Source organism: Arvicanthis niloticus, chromosome 1, assembly GCF_011762505.2.
Source record: "Arvicanthis niloticus isolate mArvNil1 chromosome 1, mArvNil1.pat.X, whole genome shotgun sequence".
In the NCBI taxonomy this organism is placed as follows: domain Eukaryota; kingdom Metazoa; phylum Chordata; class Mammalia; order Rodentia; family Muridae; genus Arvicanthis; species Arvicanthis niloticus.
In genome coordinates, this window is record NC_047658.1 from 24,066,265 (window position 1) to 24,085,454 (window position 19,190).

Genomic DNA, 19,190 nt, shown 5'->3' on the forward strand with positions numbered 1-19,190 from the left:
GGTCCACGTCATCCTTCACCGATTGAAGATTTCATCAAGGAATGAAAATCTCGGCCCCCAACCAAGCCACGGAAGAACTCTGGGTGAGTGAGGCACAGGGTGGGTATAAGGACACATGTTGCCTGTGCTGTGGCCTAGGAGAAGGAACTTAAGACCCAGGGCCAGTCAACGTGAGTATCCCCTCAGTCCCCCTCGTTTTATCTCCAACCTCCACAGCTGTAAGCAGCAAGTTTCTCCCTTCCCATGCTTTGCTTTTTCTAATCTTAAATCCCCCTGCTTAAGCTTTCAGTGACCAAGCTCTCCCGATTGTTCACCCACCGGAAGCACTCTCTGGTGGCTCTGCTGTACTCATCTCTTCATTTGTGAAATTAAGACCTGAATGTGTTTGCTAATGAAATAGTCTTATTGAGATTAAAAAAAAAAAAAATATGTACCACAGAACTTACCGGCTTATAGCTGTTCGGCTATTATGAAGACATCTGATTTAAAGATACATGGACACAGTTTTGCATGAGCTCAATTTTTAGTTTATTTCTTTGGAGTATATACCTGGAGGTGTGATTGCTCCTTTTTGAGGTGTATAGCTCAGGGTGACCTCAGAGTTGTGATCCGCCTACCTCAGAATTCTGATTGCTATTATATCACATACAGAGAAACTGAGTGTCTGATATGAGAAACCATTTCTCAAATCTGCAGTCCTAGAGGAGATGTAAATAATACCTATGCCTCCTCACAAGGTCCCAATGACAAGCCAAAGTGTTGTTCTACCAATATTCATGCTATAGAATTCATGAGTTTCAAGTATAGACTCTAGCAACCATACTGGAAAGTCTTCAGCAAACATGAATAATGGCTCCCCCATTCCATCATAGATGGAGCACCTTTTTTTAGCCTTCTCCCAACTGTATACGTTAGTGTCTCCCTGAGACCTTCCAGGCCATGTGCATTCAGTACCAAATTCTGTCCAAGTGGCTAAGACCAGTGGTTAGACACTCTCAGGTGAGGATCCAGCGACCCTCTCTACCCTTCTGTGAGGGAAGGCCAACAGTCCACTCCAGCTGAGAGCTACTGGAGGAGGGAATCAGGTTTCTTGAAGGATGTCCTTAATCGACTACCCATGTCTCCATTGATGGTCCTACATGAAGGCATATAGAGACAGCATGAAATGGACTCTGCCTGAGAGAGACGGAGAGAGAGAGAGGAGAGAGAGAGAGAGAGAGAGAGAGAGAGAGAGAGAGAGAGAGAGAGAGAGAGAAACAGACAGAGACGGGAATAGACAGAGACAGGAACAGACAGAGACAGAAACAGACAGAGACAGAGAGACAGGGTCAGGGAGACAGACAGAGACAGATAGACAGACAGAGAAAAGACTGAGACAGAAAGCACATGGGGTAAACAGTGCAAGGGATAATGGAGGAATTGCAGTATTTTCACCATGCTTTCTTCTTATGACTTTACAGTCTTAGTGTTTGCTTCATCCTTCACCAACTTTGTAGCGTAAGAGTCTTTCAATAAGGCTTCTCATACACAAATTAACTATTGCTGCTTTGGATAATGGTATGCCAACATATGATAAACAAATACCATTTTAAAAATTGCTCAACAATAGAACCAAGTAGCTATTCTCTAGAAGTAGCTTCCACGGCTGTGATTTCCATCACTGTGGTAATTATGGGCTGCTCTCATAGATATGGGGTGTGTGTTTGCCATTTCTGAATTCTGACAAACATTGCACAATGAAAAGATGGGATTCAGAAAGCCAGCTGAGAAGGAAGTAGACATACATGCTGGGAGTGGTGATGGTGACTTCAGTCCCAGTAATAAATGATAAGGTTTACTTCCTTCCCCCATTGCAAATGTATGATAGACAATGATTCCACGCTAGCAGGTTGACCATGACATCCACTTTATTGTTGCTGCCGATGGCTCTCTGGCTGAAGGAAACTTGGCCAGAGGCAATATGACCTGAGAACAACATCTTCCCTTGACAAAATGTTCCTTCTTTGAACACAGAGGTCATTTTGCATTTTACAGAGTCACTGAGCTGAAAAGAAGAAACAATAAAGTAAATGGAAAGACCTTCTAAAAGGAGAAGCTGACAAGTAGGGTCAAGGCTCATCCCAAGTCACAGGCTACCCTGTGATGCCCTGACTTTAGTTTGAGAACTGCATCTCATCTCTTTGTCATTGCCTACCCTTCGCTATTGGTGCCGATTAACTTTCATTCTTTTCTTCTTCATACATTTCTTTAGTCTTTTATCTATCATCTCTCAATCATCTAAGCCAATAAAACTTCATTCAACTGACAACTGTCTTTCCTCCTGTTTGGAAGAGGTTTTAAATAAGGTATTCTGACTGGTTTTAAATAAGGTAGTCTCATCAGAGCCCATTTCTGCAGTCATAACATAAACAAGAAAGAAAGGAAATAATTCCCAAGTTCCAGTAACTATGAGTTTCCACGGAAAGCAGGAAAAGCTTCCCAGCAGGTTTTACACAGTAAGCTTTACCATCATCTCCCATCCAATATTCACCTTGAACTGTATTTTCACATTTTATCTAGTAACTTCTATGATACAAAAAGGGACTAGAAAATACTTCAAAACACAGAAGAATTAGGATAGATATGCAAACAAATGTGGGGTTTGCCTTCCTAGAAGCCATCAGCGACACCCTTGGCAGAAAAGTACAAGGTTGAATACTACTGAATGATGCAAAAATGCAGGTCACATCATGGATGCTTAACTTGAGCCAGCATGATTCGAGAGAGCTTAAAACCTCTTGGCGGTTTTCCTAAAACCATATCCAATGATGTAAAGCCAGACATTTATTTCTTGGATTAAGAGAAGTCAGAGACAGGCAAAGCTTGGACTTGACCATTGATTCAACGTTGTCTCTGTGTTGATTGACTTTTAGCCAACTGGACACAAGTCAAGGCTATTTGAGAAGAGGTTGCTTGGTTGAGAAAATGTATCCATTAAATCTGGATGTAACCCAGTCAGTGGAGCATCATCTTAATTGATATGGGCGGGTCTGTCCCACTGTGGGTAGAGCCTCCCCTTCCGCAGGTGACTCTGAGTTGTGTTTCTCACACAAAATGAGCAAGCCGTAGAGAACAAGTCAGTGAACATCATGACTCTTTCATGACTTCTGCTCTCATTCATACCTCCAGGTTCCTGCTCCGAATTCGTGACTAGAGGGTTGTAAGCAAAAATAAACTCTTTGCAAGTTTCTTTGTGGAGCGATGATGGTGTTTCACAAAACAACAGAAACCAACTAATGCATCCAGAAATAACACAGCTCATTGTTTCTTTTCACTTGGTTGTCATTATATGTTGATTTTCACCACCGGTTTTTTATTTTGTTTTGGTTTTTGTTCATTGGGTTTTTTTGGGGGGAGGTGGTGTTGTTTTGTTTTATTTTGAGAAGAGTTTCTCTATGTAGCTTTGACTGTCCTGGAACATTCTTTTTAGACCAGGCTGGCTTCAAACTCAGAGATCTGCCCACCTCTGCTTCCAGAGCACTGGCATTAAAGACATGTAACACCACCACCCAGCTCACTGTCCATTTTTTTTTTTTTTTTATCATTTGATGTCACATTTGACAACTCTAACTTCAGGAACAAAGAATGGACTGGAAAAGAAAGATAATGTATTGGTTAGAGGCATTAGGTAGAAGCTACAGGCTTAAAGGTGTTACTTACTATCTGCCAACTCATGAAACTACTGGAAACATGGGAAAAAGACCCAAAGCTCAGCTTCTGGGAGGAAATAGCCACATCCACCATGAACTGTAATAACTGTAAAAATGTAAAACTTTTTTCCACTGTCATTTTGAGGCACTAAATCCAGGGACCTATTTCCACTGTGCTATAGCATTAGATATTGGACAATGTTATAGCAGCTTTTATATCTGAAGTGCATGTTGAAAGGTAACCTTCATTATGAGTGATAAAGAGGGGCAAGGAGGATCCTTAGGGGGTATTTGGGCTCTGCTTTCATGAATAAGTTGATTAATTCATGCAATTAATGGTTGGAAAGCCCTAACTTATCTATTGGACAAGTATCTTCCCAGTTCCATCTCCTAGCCTGCTAAGCCTTCAACATACTCATGACTGCCTTAAAGAAGGCAACCTTTCAAATTTGGATCAGGACAAACTCTGTTTCTACCTTTCTGTGATAACGTGTTTTCATATAGAGAGAAAGTAGACTGGAATGCACTAAACTTACTTCAGGATGTCACCCTACCTGTAGGTAACCAAATGTCCATGCCTCTCTGAGGTTACAAGGCTCTCCAGGGACATAAAAGTTTCAATGGTAAAACAGGAATCACCTCTGCAAAAACAAACCAACCAACCAACAAACAGGAAGGGTCATGGGTCCCTCCTTACCACCACCAAAGAAGCACTACCACTCCGCAGAGCTTAACACCATATTTCTGGGCTTTTAACAACACTCTATCACCTTTTCCCTAAGTATACTTACTCCTGTGTCTTTTTCATGAAATACATTTGAAAAGTGGGCTTAGATGGGATAACTTAATGATGTAGCCCTGACTTCTCCCTAGGCAGTTCAAAAGGCAGTGGATACCCATATGCTTATTGAGCATGAGTGTACAGTGACAACACAAAGAGTGTTATGTGACAGATACTCTTCTAGAAAGATATGCTTATACAGACCATATGAACCCTACATGAGGTCATCTCTGCTCTCAATTCTGTAACCATCTTGAAAAGAAACAAAAGGAAGGGGCAGTTATAGCAACAAAAAACAAAACAAAACAAAAAAAGCTGTGACAAAGGACCAGTTTTAGAGTAAGCTGCCCGTTCCTGCCTGAGAACACTGCTCCTCACCCTGATATTTCAGGCTGTGTAGAGTCGAACAGATGTCTGCCCTCTGTACCTGTTGAGCAATTTCCTGGTGTTTTGCCTCCATGTGTGTGTGTCTACTATGAGTGCTGAGAAGACAGGATTAGACCACCACACTCAACTTTCATGTCTATATAATGAATACTTAGCTCTTTCTTGACATATAAAACTGGGAAAATGGACTTTGCAGTCATGCCGTGGGCATGCATACACATGTATGTGGGCTTCGATGCTAGCAGGCACACAGGATCGAGAATGAGAGCCCTGAAGGAAATAATGAATAAAACATGAAAATATGAATGTATAGCAAGAACTGGTCCTCAGCCCCTTTCCTGTTTAGCTTCCAGAAAGCTGCTTACCTATAGTCTAATTCTCTCCATAGAAAGAACTGGAAGATCTGTATAGAGGGAAGCTCATCAATGAAAATCAAAAGGCATTCACCCATTGTTACCCATTGGGTCTTGCCTGAAGGGCTGCAGGAGCAATCTGGTTCATGAGTCTTATAAGCCAATCTTGCCTTTAACAAAATGGACAAAATGAACACCTAAAAGCTACTACTAGCTGTTTAATTTAAAAAAAAAAAAAAAAGACCCTGGAATAATCTAAAATAATGCAACGCATTTTAAATTTTTCATAGAAAGAAAAGAAAGTAGTACTCCTTCAAACAAGAACAATATGAATAATATGAAGGTTCAAAGAGTGAGGAGATCCTGAAATATAAACACATAAACCTGAAAAATCAATGAGCCTGAAAAGAAAAATGGAAGCCTATCAAAAATCAAAAATCAGGATGAACACATTGAAAAGAAAATGAAGATCAATTTAGTGTGGCTGATGTCCAGCACACAGGACTTTAAGAAGGAGGGAGTCAGAGGAAAGGAAATTATGATGAGTTTTTTGTTTGTTTTGTTTTGTTTGCTTGGGTTTTTTTTGGATATTTTATTTATTTAAATTTCAGATGTCATCCCCTTTCCCCATTTCCCCTCCCTAGAACACCCCTATCCCATCTCCCATCCTCCTTTTTGCTTTTATACAATTTTAATTGCATGCAAGTATTAAGGTCAGTTCTAGGTTGAGGAACTAGCAATACAGTAGATGCAAATAGTCAAGGAAAAAGAAAGACAATAAACACAACATGCTGTTTCTAAGGGCTTATCAGGATGACCAAAATATCTGTGCCTACTTCTCTGTCCTAGCCCAAAGTCATTTTCATGTCTGAAGCCTACTTCCTTGTTCCTTGTCTTGGCTTGTATATGCTTGGCCCAGGAAATGGCATGAGTAGAAGGTGTGGCCTTTAATTAGGTGTGTCATTGTGGGTGTGGGCTTTAAGACACACTGTCTGGAAGCCAGTATTCTGCTACAGCCTTCAGATGAAGGTGTAGAACTCTCAGCTCCTGCTCCATGCCTGCCTGGATACTGCCATGTTCTCACCTTGATGATAATGGACTGAACCTCTAAACCTGTAAGCCAGCCTCAATTAAATGTTGTCTTTATAAGATTTGCCTTGGTCATGGTAGCAGTAAAACTCTAATTAAGACAGAGATTGCAGATGGTTGTGAGCCACTATGTGGTTGTTGGGAGTTGAACTCATGACCTCCGGAAGAGTAGTCAGTACTCTTAACTGCCAAGCCATCTCACCAACCCATGTGCAGTCACCAAATGCAGATACTGTTGTGGATGCCAGGAAGTGCATGCTGACAGGAGCCTAGTATAACTGTCTCCTTAAAGGTCTGCTAGAGCATAAAACATACAGAGGCGGATGCTCACAGCTAACCATTGAACTGATCACGGAGTTCCCAATGGAGGAGTTAGAGAGAAGACTGAAGTTGCTAGAGGGGTCTGCAGCACCATAGGGAGAGCAACAATACCAATGAACTAGAGCTCCTAGGGTCTAAACCACCAGCCTGGGAATGTAAGACCCCCCAAGAAGGGAGGACCTCCCTCAAGCCTCAGGGATTTGCGGCTACCCAATAACTCACAAGACACCATTATTGATGCAACAGCAAGAGGTATATTTCAGGATCAGTCAACTGATGGTCAATTCATAACCCACGCAGGAGCAGAGGAATTGGCTCCTTTCGTCTGGGAGTGGAGGGCTTATATAGGGAAGAACCACAAACCAAGGGGGTGGGGTGAGGAGGTAACAAAGGAAACATAAAATCAGTAGAAAGTCTTAAAAAGTCCCAACCCAAATTTAGTCAGGGTCATGCAGAAAACATCGTATACACTTATCTTTTGTAAGAATGTAACCTTGCTCAACCATTTTTCTTGGTCAGCCAGTTCCTGGAACCACCCAGATGATTTGCATCTTTCTTTGTGGTCAGGAATGTGTCTTCCTCCTTTAGCCTTCCCCACCTGCAGGTGGGTTCTCTTCCCTGAGATCTGAGGAATGTAATCCGGCAAGTGTCCTCTGACTCAGGGATAATGTACCCTTCCCGGAATGTAGAATGTATCCCGGGGTAGTGAAGGCCTAAAATCTTATATTCAGTTCTGCTTTCTTGGAGGAACTAGTGAACCTGCATTCTTTTGCTCAGGTCTAGGGGTCATAAAAACTTTCTATATTTTTCATAAGTTTTCTATACCCTTCAGGAACACACATGGTACCTACCCATGGCCCCAGTTGTAGATGTAGTGGAGGATGGCCTTGTTGGGCTTTGATGGGAGAGGAGGTCCTTGGTCTCCTGAAGGCTGGATGCTCCAGTGTGGGAGAATTTGAGGACAGGGAGGTGGGAGTGGGTGGGTGGGTGGGGACACACCCTCATAGAAGCTTGGAATTCATAAACACAAGGAAACTAAGTGTGAAGGCAGAAAAATAATCAATTTTCAGATACACAGGTTCCCAATAATCCCCCCCTCCCAATTCTCTGTTCCAGAAACTAGCAAAAAATGTCATTAAGGAAAGGTGTAGGAAAACGGTTATAAGGAGTTGATTCAAAAAAGAGGTATGTGATCGCCTAAGATTAGGAATGACAAGGGACCCCAAGTGGGTAGCTATGTAGCCCAACAAATGAGTGGTTTGTATTAAAGCACAAGAGAAAAGCATCCAGAGGAAAATATCTAGTGGCCCACATAAAGCTGAGAGCATCAAGTCTGACCACACTCAAGAGATCTTAATATTCTTTTGGAGTATTGGAGGACAACAGCACACAGAAACTGTATAAAACACCAGGAGAGCATGCCATGAAGCCCAGGGAAAAGAAACCACTGTGTATGAGAGAACTAACAAGTGAGTGAGTGACCTTGGTGAGCAGTCAGTCAGGTGAGGTGGTGAGCATTGAGGGCTTTGCGGGGCTTGGAATTTTAATTCTGTCATGGAATCATGTGACCTTGAGAGTAGTTTAGCATTAACTGTTACAGTCAATAGAGTGTAGGGCATAGAAAAATATCTGTATATGGAGAGAGAAAAAGATGCAGGCAGAGGCAAAGAAGAGGGGCAGGGAGAGATTTAAGGGCATCTTTCATAGGAGTGAGTACAGAATCATCAAAAATTGAAAACCAGCCAAGTATAGGTATCATATAATTAACTTATGTGGTACTTATTCTATTACACACTGATTTATACTGTACCAGTATACTCATACACACATAAACATATACACAAACACACATTTACACATACATTTATACACAAAGACATACTTATATACCAACATACACACAAAAACTATGCACATGCACATATATAAACATACACACATATACACATACATATAAACACATACACAAGCACACACATATATACATATAGACAGAAACACAATACACATGCACAAACATAGACATACATATATGTATATACAAACATGTATATACACATGTATATGCATACACACAGAGAAACACAAATACACAAACACATACATATATGTACCTATATACAAGCACAAACATACACACATATATATGTACATATGTACATATGCATACACACACTGTCTTCTACACAAGATGTAGCAAGTGTCTTTAGTTTAGTTCTAGTTAATAATAAAAACTAACCAGTATAGTAATCTATCAGGATGTACTACAAGTAAGGGAAATCTAACTCAAATAGAATAAAATACTAATTAAAGAAACTCATTGTCTCTGTCTAGTTAAAGATCAAATTTCAGAGTGGCTTGATCAGCCCTCTGCCTCTTCTTCTGCATCACAAATGACCAACAGGACTGTCACTCCTTATCAAAATTGTTCTCGTGCATTGCCAATTACTTCAGTCTTCAAAGTTGACAGCTTTGTCCCATGGGCAGATAGTACCCTAGCTGTGGCACACCTTATTCATTGTGACTTACTGATGGGAGTATTTGTGTTTTTATGAGAAAATCCTGCATAAAATATTAGCATTCCTGGAAACTTGCTCAGCCATCGCTTTCAAGTAACTTTACTTTTAAAGTCAAAGTAATCTTTTCTATTGCCACTAGAGGGCAGCAGCTAGAGAAACATGACCGTTGCTTGCCTCTGCGGAGACCTTGTTTTCTCATTTCTTGGTATAGTTAGAGAATGTTTACAGAGTGGTTCAACATTGTCCGTTCTATAATAAAACCATGTATGTAGATCTTTGGTTTTGGAAACATCAGGATAATTATTATAAACTGGGAGTGCCGCCCACTCTGCTTTTGATAGTACATTCATTTATTTATTTTGATGACTTGATTTCTTTTGAGAATATCATATGAGTGCTGTATTTACATCACTTACACCCCCGTCTCTCTACCTTTGAACTTTTTGTGTGTTCCCCCAACTTATTCTCAAATTTATAACCTCTTCTTTAATTATTAAGGGGTGTGTGTGTGTGTGTGTGTGTGTGTGTGTGTAGAAACTGATGAGCCCACCATTTAGTGTTGCCCATATGCATATATGTATGTTAAGAGCTGGCCATTTGAGATTGAATAACCTATCAAGTCTCATCATGAAGAGGACTCTTTCTCTCTCTTGTATCAGCCATTGATTTCCTATAGTTCTTCATCTAGGGGTGAGACCTTCTGGGATTTATACTTCCACACTTGCATGTCAACTGGTATCTCTATTTTTCAGGTCTTGGTTAGATAGCCAAATTGGAAGATTTCGTAGATGCAGCTTCCATAACATATGTAGAATATACTGACTCATAAGAGACATCTTGGTCCTCTGACTCTTACCATCTTTCTGCCGTCCTTTCCACCACATTCCACTACAATGACTTATAGGTATAAGGGTCAAATTGCAGATGCACCAGTTGCTCACTCTGTAGTCAGTTGCTGTAGTAAAAATAATGTAGCAGGTAGAGTGAAATTATAAACTGTTGACTGATAGGTGGGAGCGTTCAGTAATGTTGAATAACTTCTTTCAGGGAAAATAGTGCCTGTCAGTATGTGATGTTAATACATAGTAGAGAAGAAAAAGGTGCAATAAGCCAGGACAGAAAAAGAACAAGATCATTCTAGAATCCAGAGAGAGATAAAAATACACCCAAAATCCAGCCCATCTTTTTTGTAATTCATTCTCTATATGAATCTGTGAAACACCATAAGCACCAAGTACAGTGGCACAATCCCAGCACTCAGGAAACAGGCAGGCCGACTTCTGTGAGTTCAAAACTAGCCTGATCTACATAGTGAATTTCTGAACAGCCGAGGCCATATAATGTGACCCTTTCTCAAAAAAAGAAACAATGAAAGAAAAAGAAAGCTGGAGAGAATAAGAGAAAAGGAAAGGAAAGGAAAGGAGAGGGGAGGGGAGGGGAGGGGAGGGGAGCAAAGGGAAGGGAAGGGAAGGGAAGGGAAGGGAAGGGAAGGGAAGGGAAGGGAAGGGAAGGGAAGGGAAGGGAAGGGAAGGGAAGGGAAGGAAAGGAAAGGAAGGAAAGGAAAGGAAAGGAAAGGAAAGGAAAGGAAAGGAAAGGAAAGGAAAGGAAAGGAAAAAAAAAAAAAAAGGTAAAAAATAAGAAGAACCAGAAGGAGAGATCACAGGCCATGGTTACCTCTGCCTTGGCTTCTTTAATAGTGGGAATTTATTTATTTATTTATTTATTTATTTATTTATTTATTTATTTTGTGTTCACATAGCTTGTACCACTTTTTAACTCTTATTTTTCACAAATGAATGCTTATGTGAGCAGAGCACGAATTTTCCTTTAAGAAGATACTTTTTATGGTTTCAAAGAGGCCAATGATTTCAAACTTCTTTTGGAATTTGTCAGGAACTCTGAGTAGAGAGTGATAGCTAAGGAATTCAAACCTGAAAGCCCTTTCCTGGCATGGAACATAATTGTTCTTTGTATTGTTTCTGGCAGTGGCTTCTGTTTGCCTTAAATCATGGGCTATTCTGATAAAGGTTATTTTTTTCTTGAGTACAGAAAGACAACACAGAAATAAGATTTCTAGTTCTTTTTAATAATAAATACCAATTGTGTGCATACTAAAAGTTATGTTTTACATGTGATTATATACATATGTTTTTGTGTTTAAAATGTATAGATAAGGCAAGAATGTATAATTTTAAAGATTTATTTTTAATTATGTTTGTGCCCGTGTGTATATATTCATGTATATGCAGATTCCTATTGAGACCAGAAGGTGATGTCAGATCCCTAGGTGGTTGGTTGTGAGATGCCTAATGTAGTTGCTGGTAATTGAACTCTGGCCCTCTAAAGAGCTGCAAGGACTCTACTGAGCCATCCTCTCCAACCCCAAGAATGATTATTTACCTAACACTCCCTGCTTACATATTTTTACTTAGGCAGATGACAGAGAAATCAGAGGAGATTTTATATTAGGCCATAAAACACAGAAACATAGTTACATTCTTTACATGGAACTCAAAATGAATTATATCTTTTTTTCTGTCACTCAAAAAAATTATTTTATTTAAAAATTTAAAAATTAATTTATTTAAAGTCTTTGAGGATAACACTGCAAAGTAAAATCAAATAAAGCTTAAGTAAAAACTGTCCACTTAAAAACCCTTGATAAGAAAAGAGTCAAGATGAATTCTGGAGCTTACTTGGCCTAAACCTGAAAGATGTGTGGGGTTATTACAGTGAACATTTACTTAAGCATCCAGAGGTAAATAAAGCCATACTATCTATCAGACAGCATCAGAATACAGTTCTCTCTCTGAGAATATGCACTTTATACTGTTCTCACTGAACTCAGAGTTTACCATGGCCCAGCAAAAGGTGAAGCCAAAGAAAGGCCAAAAGTCTACAACAAACAAAATGTTCTATTCCAGATAGTTAGAGAATTGATAATTTTGACTTGTGATAGCAATATGCCCTAGGAAAAATGTATGTATGACTTTCAGTATGATACCTATAATACACATACATACACAGAGAGACAGAGAGAGGCAGAGAGACAGACAGAGACAGACAGACAGAGCAGTCACACACACACACACACACACACACACACACACACACTGAGAAAAAGAGAGAGTGGACAGACAATAACACACACAGAGAGACAGAGAAAGAGAGAGAGAAAGAGAGAACTCAGTCAGACACACATGTACATGCACACACAGAGAGAGGGCAGACAGACAGATGGTCAGACACACACATGCACACATATGTACGTACACACACATGCATGCACACACGCACACACACACACTGGACTGGGGACAGGCAGGCTGACAGATAGTCAGACACACACACACAAAAGTGTGTACACAATGACATGGAAAAAAAAAAAACACAGCTTACAAGAGACTCAATTTAATGTACTGCAGAGTCAGATTTAAAACACCACTCTTATATGGTTAGCCGGCATTTCTAAACCTCTGCATAGTGAAATTCCTTTTGTGCTCCAGTGAGATTCTTAAGCAATCAGTGAGTCTATAAAAGAAATTTAGTAGTCATTTTGACCACTGCATACACATTGCCCACAAGAAAGACTTTACGCTTTTAGGTATAGATTTTATTTTAACTGATACTAAGAAAGGGTAAGAAAGAAATAACAAACACACAAAAACCAGTAGCTTAAGTTACATAATTAAGGGTTAAGATTCTTTTTAAGCCTTCCACCAGAGGGCAACATTTGCAAGACATTTAAATAATCCTTCCAAGTATTTCCTCACATAAACAAATATAAACCGGCCTGATTGCTGTGGGTAATCCCTTTGTAAATATCAAGGTATCCATGTATATGATTATTTGAGCAATTATATATAAAATGCCTATCTAGTCATAAAAAAGGCAGTAAGTCTATATAAGAAGACAGAATTTTCAAAAAGAAACCTGCTTTGGAAGGTTTTTTTTTTGCTACCCCCTCCCTGTACTATTATTAACATTAAGCTTCAGCATTGAAAACACCTTAGTACTGAAGGAAATAAAAAGAAACAGTTCCCATCAATGAAAAATAGAAACTGTGTGATTTTGCGAATGGAAGACATGTTAGAAATAACCTCCTATACAGCTTTCTTTGTACCAATGAGGAAATGGAAATTTATCAATGTAAAGCCATTGAGCCTGTTATGACAGTAATACAATCTGAGCCAACCCCAGATCAGCTGATCTCAGCTGCATCCTCCAAGCTAAAGTGTGATCTAGGTAACAATATGTCCTGGAAACTTGGTAAGTTTGCCTCTCCTAGGGCTCCAGCTGGACCTCATGAATTATTTTCTGTTTTAACAGGATCTCAGTCTTTGGGAAAGTACTCCAACCCATTCTGCTTCCTCACCCTCATTACCAGCTCCGAAGTTTACTGCAATTTGTAGACCTCATTCTTCTCTAGAAAATGGAATTAAAACTGTTTCAGTTCAGAGAACTGCCAGGGATGAATGAGGTGACCTGAGTGTGACTCATTCATAAACTATAATCTGTTATGCACATGAGTTAAAATGAATGAAACCCTGTTAGGAAAAGGGGCCATGCTTTCAGAGGAAAAGCTGTGTAATGATGGAAAAAAGGAGATGGATAAAATTAGATAGACTATTTATAGGGAAGAGGAGATTCCCCATAGAAATCAAGGCTTTTACAACTACATTTAAGTCATTTTCATAATTATTATCATATATTTGCCTAAAAGATAAATCTAACTATTTTTCTACGGCCCAAGGAATTTGTGGTCTGTGTTTGAAATTTTTGGACCACATAAAGAAAGCTGAAGAAAACCTGTTGGGTTGCTTAAGTAGGTGTGCTATGTTGAGAGCAGCTACCCTTGTGGGCCTAGCCTGTGACACCACCAAGTCTCTGGGGGCTGAGTAGCAATTCTCATTATTTTTCATGTTCAGAACTTCCTTTTATTCACGACTATGCATTTTCATGCCAGTGATGGAAATGTTGTCCAAGTATCACAAGCTCCCTTTGTACCACCCGCCTCCCCTGCCCCCACCCACTGGGCTGTCATCATTTTCTAGGCTTAAATTTCCTTTAAAATATTAAATTACCTCCTGAAACACTTCCTATACACTTTTACACAGAGACCGGGCTTCTTATCATGTCTGATTTCATCTATAATTATTCCTACTGATATTTATGTGTATCTGCCCCGTGACTTGTGAGATCTTTCAAGGGATTGTTTCCAGACCTAGTACAATTCTTGGCTCTCAACAAATATTTTTAGAGTGAGTAAATCAATATTAGCTCTTATTTCCATTCAGACACTCAGACTGTTACTGGGAAAGGGAGGAAAACTAGATAATATTTCTCAGTGCAGTAATTTATTCTAAAAGCAATATCTTCGTACCAAAGTACTATTACATGGAATGTATATGAATGATGCCACCATCTTGGTTTTTGGTGGGTTTGACTTCTAGTCAACTGGGATGGAACTTAAGAAGAAATGCTCAGGAGAATCATTTTTGCTTCACCTTCAGTTTTACCTAAACTTCCACGATGGAAAAATCATTGATCTTTCTAAGAGAATTCATTTCAGTGACTTGAGTAGCTAAGGAAACCTGTGAAACCTGTATTTTAAAAAATGTCCTTGTGCCCCCCCCAAGGCTTCCAGGGACTAAACCACCAACCAAAGAGTACACATGGGGGGACCCATGGCTCCAGCTGCATATGTAGCAGAGGACTTTCTTATCAGGCATCACTGGAAGGGGAGCCCCTTGGTCCTGTGGAGGCTGGATGACCCAGGGTAGGGGAATGCTATGTCTCTGAGGCAGGACTGGGTAGGTGAGTGGGGGAATACCATCGTAGAGGCAGGGAGAAGGGTGAGGGGTTTATGGAGGGGAAACTGGGAAGGGGGATAACATTTGAAATGTAGATAAATGAAATAACCAATGAGAAACTGCCCTTGTGAAACAAGTCCTAAGGGGCTTGAAATTTTGTGATAAAATAATTTGATGAGTTTTTTTTCTTTTATACCCTACCTCCTATGGAAGTACATACAATTTTGTGACTTTCCAGGGATATTTTTGAAGATGGCTTCCTGGTTTTTAAAATATATATTTAATATAATATATAACACTCACATAACGCATATGTCCCAAAATAACAGAAATGTGCTCCTGGTATTCTTGCTCAACCATACTTCCTAATGAAAGACAATTTTGTAGGCACTGAATTAAACAATTGCAAAAGGGTTTTAGCTATTTGTGATTTTTTTAATCTCTCTATTTTAGAAAATTTTTTCCACATATCATTTGAAATAGTCGTAGAACATTCTTGTTAGATTCCGCTGGTACCGCTGGGATGTAATCCAATAGTCCCTATATAAAACCCACTCCCCCTGTTGGTATAGCTAGCATACAAGCTTTAACCTTGGGATGTAGCTCAAGGCCAATCTGTTTCATAAGCACTTGCCTTAACTGCATCTAAGAGGGTTGTGGTCCATGTGAAAGGCATTAATAATTCACATTAATTCAGCAAAATTTAATTGTTTTGCTTAATAAAATAAACTTAATGATGTTATACACAACCAAGATGGAAAACCTTGTGTGACCATCTCTCAAAACAAACAAGCGACAATGGCAAAAATAACCTCCCTCTTGGAAAAAGGTGTCATAAAAGGGGAAAAAATAAGATTTAAGTGGAGTGTAAATATATTAAAGTAAAATTTTAAAACATCATCAATTACTATTTGCTAATAAGCATAAGTATAGGTACAAATTTTACCTGTAATTAGAAATAATTCAGTATTGTGTTGTACATTAGTTAATTAAAGAAGCTTAAAATTCCAAAGAATTCATACCAGACTGCCTGTCCTTTATTTGGAAAACTGCACTAATGTTACAGCTGTCATTTTCTCTCTGTTTCTCCTCCTTCTCTTTCCTACCTCTTTTTTGTCTCTTCCATTTCTCTCTCTGCATCTTTTCTTGTTCATTTTAGGAGTTGAATCAAACACATAAGTAATATTATTATGCATCCCATAAACATATGCTTTATATTAGAGGGGGACCAGATTGTCACCTGGATACCACACACCTAAAGTAGCAGCTTCTGCAGTGTTGCTTCCTCTCCAAGCTGTCAGAGCTGGTTTGCACATGCTGGACAACGGGTGGCCAAGCAGAGTAACTTGTCAAGGTTTAATAAAGCCCTCCTCCCTTGCAGAGCCAAATGCAGCCTTCCTCCTGAGAACTCTGCAGACGATGACATCTCCCTACTTGGTTTCCATAGCATCCGTTCCTGAAGAGCCCTAGAAAGGCCCTTGGTCAGGGCGATCCGCCCAGCTCCCCTAGGAAGTTGGAAAGCTGGTTAGCCAAAAGCAGCATCCAAGACGCCTCAGCTTCCTCTGTCCGTGGTGCTGAAATGCTAATCTGCGACGCGCGCACAGACGGGAGCGGTCAGGTTTTATGAAAGGTCTCCCCTGATGCTGCCTAAATCATAGCTGTGTGTCTGTTATTCACTCACGTTCGCAAAAAGCAGCTAACATTCTCAGTCTTAATTCCACTCTGCCACTCTGCCGCAGAGCATAATTACGCCGGCGCGATGGGAGGAGACCATGTTAAGGCAGGAAGCTAACAGCCGCCGCTCACCTGAGTCCTGGGAAGCTCCCAAGGGTTCTGAGAGCTATGAGATCTGATCAGCAAAGTCACCATTTTAGACAGTAGGGTTCTTTTGCTTTTTTTTTCCCCCCTTACACAAGGGTTCGATGACGTTTCTGGTCAATCTGATTAAAAGACAGCGGATTTGATTGCGATAAGACTTCAAAACCGGGAATTTACGTTGTTTATCGGTGAGGTGACTTCCAGAACAGGGACTCATCAGCACCCGCCCAAATACCACGGCACTGCGCGCGCCCTCGGCCACCGGATCCTCCCCTTCCAATGAGACTTTGTGACTGTGTGTACCAATTCTCCTATTAGGAAACCCGTGGGCTGCATGCAGCTATTCTGTTCTACTCTCTTTCTCGCTCTCCCTCCCCTCTCCAACTCACAGCCTTGCTGGAAAGCTCACCTCTGCTGAGAAGAAAAAGCTCTACCTTAACCGATTAAGACTATGCGCAGAACTCGCCTTTCATAACCATCACAATTTAAATCTGGAAAGCTTGGACACCCGTCTTTACAAGAATGGAGTCGGTAAAACAAAGGATTTTGGCCCCGGGGAAAGAGGGGATAAAGAATTTTGCTGGAAAATCCCTCGGACAGATCTACAGGTAAGGGAAAGCAACCCCATGCTTACCTGGGACTCACCATGACAGAATCTGCAAAGCCATTCCCATAAAGCTTGATTACTTAGAAAGACTGTAGCATGGTGGAAAAGTCTTTTTGTTGCTCACTGCTGCAGCTAGGTTCTACTGGAAACCTGCTTATGAATGCAGGAATGTGGCTCTAAAGGAACCAGTCTGGGGTGTGTGTGTGTGTGTGTGTGTGTGTGTGTGTGTGTGTGTGTGTGTGTGATTTTGTTTCATTACCTGGTGATTCTCATGTGTTTCAATCCAGCTCTTAATCCTCCTTTGCAATTCCAAAATGTTCGTTCAGCATCTGTTCATAAAGCCTGTCTTTTTTCTTATAAAATTTCCAAATGAAACTCCTTTGATCCAAACAAGCAAATAACAAAAGCCAAAACACTTTTAAAAAATAAATTCCAAAGACTAACGATGAAAAAAGAAATCTAGACCTCAGCTGCAAAAACATAGTGAAGAACTCTCTCAAGGGAAATTCTGTATTGAATGAAACAGGATCAAAATATATCAATAATTGATCATTGATGTTTCTCTGTTGAATCTAAAATATTGTATATGTATTTTTATTTGTTTGCTATTTTTTAGGAGTTTTTCTCTTGTGTGGGAAATGTCACAGCGGTTTAAGAACCAGAATAGTAAACTGCAAAATTACTTTGAAAGTAATAGGGAAAAAAATTAAATGCTATCCTTGTTGAAATTGCTACACTAAGCATACTGTGCTTTGCATGAATTCAGGTCCTGACAGATGTATTTTATCTTTTATTAATATCATTTTTTATTGTCAATGACACAAGCAAAATCAATGAGACAGCAAACACAGTAGGAAAGTGGATTTTGAAAAATCATTCATTTACATGTTTGGAAACTGAAGCCTTGGCTACCCATGAGAGTTGTAAACAAGATGGCCAATGTACATCTCTTTTGTCCAAGTTGCTTGGTTCTGGTGGGCTTCAGTAGACACCATCACGCACCTCTGCGGCAAAGGATGCCGCAGCAAGCACCCTGCAGTCCTGCAGCTGCTTAGAGACTGCTGCGGGGTGGGGAACTCAGGTGCACAGTTCAACTTTGCAAATTCAGGTATTTAAAGGCAAGACAAAAAATGATCAAATTGGTTAAATTTCTTCCTTGCAAGAAAAAGAAAATCACTGCAGTGTTCCTAGTACATAGGTTGTATATCTGTGACAAACACACACATAGCATATCCATACTTTAAATGACCAAATCTGCAGTAGAATTTGAGACAATTTGGAATATAGATTCAAGTTTCTTGACAGCCATATTCCATGCTATTATATGTGCTTTGAATTGATGTTAAAATTCCATAGGCTTCACGTGTGTGTGTGTGTGTATGTGTGTGTGTGTATGTGTGTGTAAGCAATGCTATGCCATTTAATGGTATGTACACGATTAATAGTAACCACAAGATGCATTGAGAAAATTGTATTGTAAGTGAAGACACTGTTTAAATATCAAAAAAAAAACCCAGTCTTGTTGAAAGATAGCAATTACCTTCTACTATGTTTTTTTAAATATAAAATTGGACATTTTATGGGTGTGCTAGTATGAGAATAGCACCACTGTTTATCAAGTCCATTCTATCATTCCAAGTCTCTTCCTTCCTCCTTCAAGGATAAGAGCCTAAAGGGAATTGATTGAGAAGAGTCGAATCTTAAGATTTTAAAATTGAGATCTTCCTCTTAGTGGTACAGATGGCCCTGTGGGTGACCCTTGGTAAATGTGAGAATCTCATTTTCTGTGTCTGGAAATGGGCCCGTGGTATTT

The 19,190-nt window shown here is 39.9% G+C and overlaps 1 protein-coding gene and 2 long non-coding RNA genes across 3 annotated transcripts in view; 1 reads left to right on the top strand and 2 right to left on the bottom strand.

Annotated features, from left to right (window-relative positions):
• Positions 1–1,889: 1,889 nt before the first annotated feature.
• LOC143442461 (uncharacterized) lies at positions 1,890–7,588 on the bottom strand. The gene is made up of 2 exons (XR_013110699.1): positions 7,472–7,588; positions 1,890–3,629 (listed from the first exon to the last, which is right to left on the bottom strand). It is a non-coding gene; the product is annotated as an uncharacterized LOC143442461 (long non-coding RNA).
• A 4,946-nt stretch (positions 7,589–12,534) lies between these two features.
• LOC143442460 (uncharacterized) lies at positions 12,535–17,581 on the bottom strand. Its single transcript, XR_013110698.1, has 2 exons — positions 17,405–17,581; positions 12,535–16,892 (listed from the first exon to the last, which is right to left on the bottom strand). It is a non-coding gene; the product is annotated as an uncharacterized LOC143442460 (long non-coding RNA).
• Positions 16,889–19,190, top strand: part of Slc17a6 (solute carrier family 17 member 6) — a 40,877-nt gene continuing 38,575 nt past the window's right edge. The window contains exon 1 of the mRNA XM_034521055.2: positions 16,889–17,378. Within this exon, the coding sequence (XP_034376946.1) occupies positions 17,293–17,378 (86 nt within the window). The 5' untranslated portion in view covers positions 16,889–17,292. The remainder of the gene's footprint in view (positions 17,379–19,190) is intronic.